General features: G+C 33.3%; 1 protein-coding gene across 6 annotated transcripts in view; it reads left to right on the forward strand.

The window, feature by feature from the left end:
* The window catches only part of Fadd (fas-associated death domain protein), a 33,346-nt gene that overhangs the window by 16,621 nt on the left and 6,433 nt on the right, over nt 1–10,292 (forward strand). For 2 of the 6 annotated variants that reach the window (XM_075376311.1, XM_075376309.1), the window contains exon 4: nt 913–1,038. In XM_075376311.1, the coding sequence (XP_075232426.1) occupies nt 913–1,016 (104 nt within the window). In that variant the 3' untranslated portion in view covers nt 1,017–1,038. Of the gene's footprint in view, nt 1–538; nt 707–912; nt 1,039–10,292 lie in introns of those variants that run through there. The other 4 variants (XM_075376308.1, XM_075376306.1, XM_075376307.1 and 1 more) reach the window with 3 other exon arrangements.

Below are 10,292 nucleotides of genomic sequence, written 5' to 3' on the forward strand. Positions count from 1 at the left end.
TTTTTATTTAATTTTTAAATTGGTGTAATACTATGAATTATTTTTTCTAATCAGAAAATTTGTATTTTTTGTATTTACCCATTAGTATGCAAAGACTGTAAATTATATACCCACTGGGTACATGCATTTATGTACAAGTGCAAGCTGTTGTAGCCACAATAGGACATGACACACATTCATTCCTAATTCAAAGAAATATAAATAATGTAATGACTTTATTGTAGGTCTGTTTATTCAAAATTGATCTTACTGTAAGTAAAATTTGAGTTTATTGTTTAATTAATTCATACATTAAAAATGATTTCAAATAAATGTTTTACACTTAAGTTATTGTTACCTCGATAGGCTCTTTGCTATTTTCAGATTATCAGGAGTTCCATTTATCTCCATCAGGAATTTTATAGTTCTGAACGGTCTAGATGAATAGGTGTATGCCATAGTTATATAATAGTGTTTTGCACTTAACATAAAAGTACGATTTCATTTTTTTAAATTATAATTGATTTTTTCTTTTTAATACTAGCTTTTTTTGTTTCAGTGTTTAAATTTATTATTAAAGAAAGAAAATCCTGACTCTGCAAAGACTATTATTTTGGAAGCATTAAAAAAATCAAGGAGAAATGATATTAGAAAAGAAATTGAGCTAATGTTTTAATCAATTAATGAAACTCTTCATTCGACTGCAGTATATTTTTATACTAACAGAGTATGCACATTTTTATACAGATTTTATTGTTATGATGATGCTATTTATTGTTTTTATCAAAAAATTTATTTGAAAAGGGTATGTTTTTTGTTTATTTCATCCTCTTCAAAATAATATCTAGATATTATGTACCTATTCCAACAGTTTTTCATCTTCAAAACATTTCTTTTAAATTTCATTAAGTGATTTCATTTTGTCTGTTACAGTTGCAAAACATGATTTCTGTTTTGCCATTTGTGAAGAGAAAAGTCATATAAGAGTCAAATTTCGTGAACACAATGGTGGGATATTATCTTTGGCTGAAAACTAAAATGAACAATTACATTTAGGTGGTCAGTTAGTGTATTTTTTATAAATTGTACTCTATATCTGTTTTTTATAAATAGCTTCATGAAAACAACCTATAATGGACAAATAATCCATATTAACTGTAGTACTTCATGGTAAAAGATCATGGAACACAATACCACAATAATCGAAGAAAACGGTAATAACTTGAATTTTAAAATTGATCAAACCAGATTGCTTTGATTACTTGGGAGCTCTCATTGAGCCTTTATTTGATGAAGTCATACCCATGTATGATTTTCTGACATTTATGAAGTATTTGAGCAATTTTGGACGATTAGCAATCAATGTTTACTAATGATGCAGTTTAGTCAAAATAGAACATACAGACCATACAACATACCAATTTCTTTACTAATTACTTTAATTTTTCATCAGTCATTGGTGTGTATTGCATTCCAACTCTATCGTCTTCAACTAATTCACAACTGTTCTTTTTTATTATTTATAATAAAACTGCACAGTCCTGGTTACTAGAGCTTTTGCCATATTGCCTCTACATTATGGTTAATGGTTAATCTAACTATTTTAAAAATAATGTCCCTAAACAAAACACAAGTTTCTGACCTGTGTATCAAATCAATTAACTATCAACTTTTTTGCCCAGTATCTTTGCACATGTATAGTATAACCAGGAAGTCACTGTACCCCTAAAGTTAACAAAAAATATGAGTTATTATATGTGTTTAAAAAATACAGTATTTTCATTAGGGTTGGTTGGCAACAGGTTTTTACATCACATCAACACCCCATTTTGCAACTCAAACAAGAGAGCGAGTGAATATTCTGTATGATCTTGAAATCAAGGTTACCAACTGCAATAAAGAAATTATTTTTTAGAAAACCAATACCACGTGACTTTCAAAACAGTAGTAACAAGTTAGTTGCAGTAAGAAGTACAGGGATTTCTCAGATGTGCAGTACTTAATACATTTTTTAATATATTTTTACTTTAAAAATTCAAGCAGTTAAACCATGCAGTTTAAACTATTTAAAAAGTTTAAATGGTTTAACAAACTTTAAATGCAATAATTATAAGTTGGACTGTATTTTTATAGATTGTGTTGTTACCAGTTTTTTTATAATCTATTAAAATCTGAAAATATAACTTTCATGGAACGTCACTGCAGTCATTAAGTAATACTAAATGCAAACCTTATTTAAAAACAAAAAATTTAGTTTTTTGTTTATTTATAATAATTATATTGGTTTTTATTCTTAAAGTTAGTACAGCATTAGATTATATCTTAAAAATAATTCATTATTATATTATCTTTTATTTTATTACTTTTACATTCAGATTGATTGTGTTCAGGATGTCTGGAAATTTTTGGCAGGAATAATTTTTGACAACTTTTTGGAGTCTAATCTGAGGCACCCCATACTCCACGTGAAATTCAATTCTACCTTTGGAGAAAAAACCAAGGTTCTTCCTATCCGACAGATAGAACTAGAGAGAAGAAACATCTCCTTTTACTGGAAGAGGGTGATACATGACTATCTAGTTCTTATGTTATGGCTTTCCACTTAATGCTGTTGAACGTGCTCCGAATATCATGAAGACTAATAGTGGTATCTTCCTGGTATGCCTGGAACTGTGCACAGCTGTGTCTATGGAGTTGACTCTTTTAAGTGCATTTATTGGTGATCTCCCTTCTTGAAAGCCAAACTGGTGATCTGAGAGACCACTAGCCACCTCACCTTCCTTCTTAAGTCTATTCAATAGGAGCGCCTCAAAAGGTTTCCCCAATCTGTTTCACCAGGTTTCTTCAGCAAAACTAACCTGGCACACTTCCACTCTACTGGGATAAACTCGCTGTGAATGATGTAGTTGACTGCTTGCAACACTGTCAGTGGGTCAACTTCCAACAGGGCCTTCACTGGTTCTACCAGAATCCCATCTGGCCCAGGACTTTACTGGCTCATAACTTGTGACTAGCTTTATGAAGCTCTCCAATTGTGAATAGAGGGATTTCCATTGCCATGCTGTATTTCAGTTTGATGCTGTATCTTCCCCCTTTGAGAACAGCGTCCTAATTATCTCTTGGAGTAACTCCTGGGACAAAATGGGTAACTTCCTGTCAAATGATTTATACTCGTTTCCCCAGGGATCCTCATTGACCTTGCAGAGTTTCACCCACTTTTTCTTTTTGGACTGTTCAATCACCAATCTCATATCAGCTCTGCATTTGGAGAGCCAGCATCTAGCCTGAGTGGTGTCAATGCCAATGTCAGCCCTTTTCTTCCTCTGGAGGGCCCTCCTGGTCTTTCTACATTCCTTCCGAAGACTGGTGATTTCTGTATTCCACTAATAAGTTCCATGCTTGGTGGAGTGTCCACACGGTACATGAAAATCTTCAAGTGCCTCTGTAAGGATCTCTGTAAGTCCGTCTGCATCCACGGAACCCTCGGAGAGCTTCTCTTTCAGTATTTTCTTGTATGGTACTATGTCCTTATGTTTCAGCCTGCAAGCCCTGAGGGATGTGTCCATTCCACACTTGGTCTTGGTTGTCTCAAACTCGATGTAGAGGTGGTCACTCAAGAATCTCCTTCTCCAGTACTTTCCACCCTTGAAGTCTGTTTTACACCCTCTCGTGGTCAAAGGTATTATCAAGGATACTCAAAATATCTCCTCTACTGAAAGTGGCTACCCCTTCTTTGTTGGAACAGCCATGGTTTCTGCTAGGATGGTTCCTCTATGGTGGTTAGTGGTACTGCAACCCCCATTCTTCGCATTGGATGTTGGAAGTCGCCAGCCACAATGCATGGATACTTGCTGCCGAGGATGATTTTAATGAGTTCTTCCCCCCTTTGTTCGAATTCATCGATATCTAGATTTGGTGAATAGTAGCAGCTGAATATCCGTAACTCAGCAGTATTGACCCATGCAAACCCACAACTCTGGCCTGTGTTCGAGATCGCTACTTTCTGTCCCACACGGAGAATGGCAGCATCTCAACAATCATCCTTGACCCATTTCCAGTCTTCAGTGACAGCAAGATTAGGATCGCTGATGACCAGGTCACCCTCTCTTTTCTTGGTAATAGCCCACAAGTCATGAGCGCCCTTGCTTCTATTTAGATTAGTTTGGAGTACCTTCATTTTGGGGTTTTGTCACACTTCTTGCTACCAATGTTGTATCCCTCCATTCCACAGTCGATGCACTTTGTTCCTGCTGTGCACTGATCCTTGCCACCGCAAGGATCAGTGCAGTACACCTACTGCACTGCAATTGAAGCACAATTTGAACTGGTCCAGCCCCTTGCAGTCGGTCGCCTTATGTCCTGTTGACAAACACCTGAAGCATCTCTCTTCTGTGTACTGCAGAGATACTCTGTAGGAGACCCAACCAATGCGGATTCGCCCTTTCTTAAGAATGGCTTACCAGAAGGGACAGTCATGGTCGTAACTTTGATAGAATCAAAGGCTGGCCTGGTCAAAATGATCTTAGCAGATCCACTAGTTCCTACAGCTGCCCACATACCTAATTTGATTTCACTGTAGAGGTAACCTTATCTATATCTTTGATGAGTAGGTGGACAAGCCTCTCTTGCCTGCCACCCATTGACATATCTACTCTCTCCGTTTCTGCCAAGAAACGGACTTTTTGAGTCTCTTCACATCACCCTTGTTGTTAATCCTTATCTGAAGGTCTTCTCTGGAGCCCTATTTTGCTGAAAGGATCTCTTCTGCATCCTCGCCACGTAGGACTTGCCTCAAGGAGGTCTGCATAAGATCTTCCTTCTGCTTTCACTAGAACTGTTGTGGTTGAAACTTCGGTTGTTTTCTTTTCATTTTTCTTACCGTGGGCTTCTTTGTCTGGTGCAGGATTCTCTTGAGGTACCAGAGAAAATTTTAGACCTCCAGCCATGAAATTCCACGACTCTTCTCATGGTTTGCTCTATATTGTCAATGACCCTGTTGCCTTTCCTTAGAATCATGTTTACTGCTCATTTCTTCGCCCTCATCCATGTTGACTGTGACCACATAATTAATCTTACTGTGGCAGTCAACTCAATTTCCTCTCCACTTAGGGCCTCAGCACTCGATTTTTCAACCGAAACCTGACCTGCTTTTTGTTTGTTTTTTTGGATTAAACTCTTAATCCAAGGAATTCCTGCTTCTGTATTCTTCTACAGGCCTTGGTCCATCTTTATGTCCAGATCGATAACCATTACTGTTCCCACTCCATTATCTAGAACAGGTTCAGTGACCAGCTCAGTATAACTAAAAAACTCTTTGGCCAGCACTTGGTACAAGTTTAGCTAAATTGACCTTGTCAGTCTCCTTCTCGAGCGCTGCCCTTATCTCTTGACTGGAGTTGGTGGAGGGAGTCTGAGTGGCAGACTCTAACATCTTTCATCTTTCCTGAGCCCCAGCTTTCGGCCTTTGGAGAAATATGCCAGGAGCAGTGAAGACCCTCTTCATTAAGTCACCCAGCTTCCTGACACATTTTTTTATCTCTGTCTTGGTGAAATTCATCATTTGAGCTGTTTGGTTTACATAACCAGCTCAAGCGACGACCCAAACATATCTCTATCAACCTTCCTCTGTTGTTCTCCTGAAGTGCCGGTTCCTTCGCCTTTTACAGGTGAACTTGGGAGGCTTTTTCTTGGCCTGAAGATCGTGTCTCGTCCTTTTGCATTTCATCAAAGAAATAATGTCTAAGTTGCACAAAAACAGGTCTAAGACTACTGTAACCAAGATGGTTGCCACCTATATTAGTCAACATTTGGGAAACCAAAAATGGTTTGGATTACCAAAACTAGCACGAAAATAGTTTTGCCACGTGCTTAACCTAGTTTATTGATTAATGTTATTCTAAATATTATATAATGCAGAATTTAGTTTAGAATACTGTTAATTAATTTCACTATGTATGAGTTTATTACCTTGAAACTTCACTAATCTAATAACATGCAGTCATTACAAGGAACATGAAAAATACAAAAAAAGATAATTGCGAGTGTTGAAAATCTGTAAATTAATGATTTTGTTTGAAGGTTAGAACAAAAATGAAAGTTCAGTTTTTTCTTCTAGAGCCCATAAGTTAATTTTCAGCTTTTACCATTACTACAGTGTATCATATGTTGATATACTGCAAAAACATATTTTTTAATAAAATAATGACAGAAAATTAGTTAATTCTATATTTATCATGGTACTTAACATACATTTAATTAAAAATTATTTTAAAAATCATGCTGTTAGTGAAGAATATATAGAATCATTAAGTAAAAATCTGACTTTTGCTATCAACCATTAACTATCTCAACTGATAATATAAAAAGATTTGAAGATATATACATGAATTAATGTAAATATTGCATAATGCAACTATAATCTATATTGTAATTAATTTTAATAAATTATTATTTATCAATATTTTGATTTATTTAAACTGTTTTAAAAAAGAATTATTGAAGATGGGTAGATTACTTTTTCTTAACTTCTCTGTCAGTTTAAAAAGTTTTTAATGGCTTGTTTTCAGAATACATATATTAGTGCTTCAAGATCTGTTCAGACCCAATAATGTAGCTTCACAAATGTAACTGCATTTCTATTAATCATGTCTGTCTTGAATTGATTCCTTAATTATTGAATACTACAATTGATCGAAGTTGTATTAGCAATATGATTGTTGACAAATATGTATTGTTTTTGTTTTATCATTTTTCATTCAATAATCAATGAAATTTTCAGTTTTGTTAATTATAATATTAATATTTTTAAGTTCATCCTCTTCAAAAATCCAGTCATGTCTTGAAGAGACATGACTTCTTTTCTTTTTACATGAATGATAAGGGGTGTTGTCCAAGACAATAACCGAATTATCTTCCAGAGGAGGTAATCCATTAATAGATTCATCCTCGTAAATCACATTGTTCACCGAAGCAGCACAACTTCCACTTATGTTAGCGGTTTATTAATGTCATCTGAAATCAATGCCATTTTTTTACTCATAATTCGCTTTTGTAAGTATTTAAAATGTGTTTTTCTCCACGACATGGGGCTTTTTTGGAGGGGATATGAGTAATCATGCACTATTATCAGTTGAATTGGATCAGACATTGTATCAAAGTAACTTGTCGTACAGACAGATCTAGGATTACACTACACTCACATTCCAATAAACTTTAAAAAATTGCGTTATATTAACTTTAAATAACATAAGAGTAAATAAATAAACACAAAATTGAACATGAGAACAAAGTAGTGATCATATGAAAAGATCAAAGGTTTTAGTAGAACTGAGAAGATTAACGTAACAACTTTTGCTTACATTGACTACTATATGACAAATAAATGATTATATTGTTGTATATAGATATCGACCTTGTTGTGAATCGAATCGGCATTGATGCAAGGGTCGTGACTCAGCAGATTCATTATGAACTTGCTCACACAAAGGTGACCTTTGGTTTTTTACAGTATAGTTAAGTGTTATAATTCAAATTATTAAACAAGAAATACTTTTCAACCATGTGAACAGTTATTAACAACAAAAAAAAACTTTCTGTGGAAGACCAACTTTTTGTCCCCAACCCCTCACTATTTTGAAACTCTGAGTTTGCCCCTGATTTTCAGAACACAACATACTACATACATTTGATTAATGAGTAGACCAGGCCATACACACAAGTCTCAACTCACTCGCTGCATAAGCATGTATGAAAAATACACCGGTACATAATCAACATAACCTCTTGTCAAATAGACAACATAATCTCAAATTGAGATTAATTAGACATAATTTAAGAACAATTTAAATAATTTAATTTAAGCATTATTTAAAAATGACTTCGCTCAATCTTATCAGATTTTCTCATGCACAACTCAGATACACTATTAATACAGCATACAAAAATTTTCTATGAAGTTGATCAAGTAATTTTGGAGATTTTCAAGCCACAAAATTTTAAACATGAATGGTATTTTGGAGACTTTTGAGCCATAAAATTTATACTGAATTATATTTCCATATTCTTCATATCTCAAAACATAAAGAATTTCAATTTCATCCCCCAATCACACTCTGTGACTGAAAGTAATGCTATACTTTTCTTTTTATAAGTCTTTAAGAAAACAGTAGTCAAATCTGGTGAATAATGATGATGATGATGATGATATTAATATTAGGGTTATTAGAATAAAAATAATTTGCACATCCAAATCTAACTGTTATCCCCTTTAAATATGACTCTTGTGAATTTACAAACTTAGTGCAGTGTTTCTAATTGTTCAAAACACTTCTGATATCTGCTTTCAGATTGCAATTCATTAAGGGAAGACCATATCCCTTAATGTTAATACCTAAAATGTTTGTACCTATATATATATATATATATATATATATATATATAAGTTAATTTCTTTTAGCAAGTTTTCTGTGTAGCAAATTTTCATAAAAGTCAAATATAATTTTTGCCGGTAAATTTATAAGACTATTAACATTCGGACACAGAAATATTGTTAAAATAATTTTTTAACAAGTCAGTATGATAAGATAATAAAAATGCTGACAGTACACAAAGTTGTAAAAATTAAATTATGAGATGACAAAAATAATCTGCAATAGCTTTATCACCCATTCGAAGTCCACTTTTTTCATTGCCAGGATTCAGCATCCTTTCTTCCAAAAGGGACATTTTAGCAATTTGGGCCTTCATGGGGATGTTTACTTTCAGTAGAGTTTTGTATTTTCCCGTTAGTACATTTTTTTAACAATATAACCTCTGTGTTTCCTCAGTCCTAAGAGCCAAATTGTACTTGCACCATGTAGTGTCCGAATCTGGACAAAGTTGATGGCGAAGCTGTTCATTATTTGATGATACATGATACAATATGTAGCCCAAACTGCTTTTCTCATGTCTGATACACTCACTGTTTCTTTTGATGGCTAAACCATAAAATGTTTGACGTCTGAGTAGCAGCTTCATCAGTCAGTCTATTTTTGTCTCCTGTAGTTTTGCCATCAGAAAGCCTTTTACTCTGGGATTATAATTCTCTTAATCTAGTGTCCATTATCTTTTCAATATGGCCAATGCATTCTAATTTGTCAACTTTAATATCAGGGCCGTACAGAGATGGCATTACATAGTACTTGGAAAGCCTTTGTGTCATCATTTCCTAAATACTCAACATACCTTACATATATATATATATATATATATATCTTTTGATTATTGAAACATATCAAGAGAAACTTCTATGCCACTGCTCACCCAGATAATTTTGGCTTTACAGTTGTCTACTTGCATAATAGTCAATCTCTGAGGATATTTACAAAAACAATGGATATTAGAGAAACTACTCCATTTAGAGGGGTATGACCTCTTTTTTGCCAGTACTCAACTCTAGAACTTCCTCCACAGCATTTGACATTGAAAGTGAATATTTTCACATATTGTTCTAAGGTACCTCTCATAATCATAATATTAGTTTGGTGGTGGTGACAACCAGTTGATTAAGAGAAGACAAAAAATTAAAAAAAAAATTACAATCAATAAGTAAGAACAATAATTTTAAAGTGGAAGTTTCAAATATTATTTTAAGGTAAATGATGTTTTCAATATTTTTGGTATGGACTTCCCTTAAATGAATGCTTAGGTAATAATCAGAAATTATAGGAAGCTATATTTCTTTCTCAAATTCATCATATACATGGTGGATTTGAGAAATTTCATGTTTAGTTAAAAATTTCTAAATTACATTAAGGAATGGTGTTGAGTTTCCAATTATCTGAACCATCACAATATTGCTAGTTATTTCTTTTAATATTTTCTTGCCTGTATTTTTTTTTAAATTTTATTAATATAATGTGTCTAAACAATTTATATAACTAGTGCTTTCTTACCAAAAGGATATTGGAAAAAATAATGATACTAAATAATTGTGGTAATTCAAAGATTTGGTCTTTTAAATTAAAATTTACAGTGGAAGACAACTAAATGCTTCTTGATGATAATATTATTTATATGACTTTCTGAAGCTTTCATGTTTAACATAAAAACGTTTTTCAACAACATCAAAATTACACATCTTAAAACGTACTTCTTATCCAGGATATTGATTCATTTTCTACAAAGTTATTATCTACGAGGAAAATAACAATAAATTTGTCATTTAAAGCTTACAAATTGCTGTGAATATTTTTAAATGAACTTCTATGTGTTCATTGAAAGATCATTTATTTCCCAATATAATCTATTTATATGTATATTTACTATAAGTGATA

The sequence above is a fragment of the Lycorma delicatula genome, chromosome 10 (genome assembly GCF_047948215.1).
Source record: "Lycorma delicatula isolate Av1 chromosome 10, ASM4794821v1, whole genome shotgun sequence".
Classification (NCBI taxonomy): domain Eukaryota; kingdom Metazoa; phylum Arthropoda; class Insecta; order Hemiptera; family Fulgoridae; genus Lycorma; species Lycorma delicatula.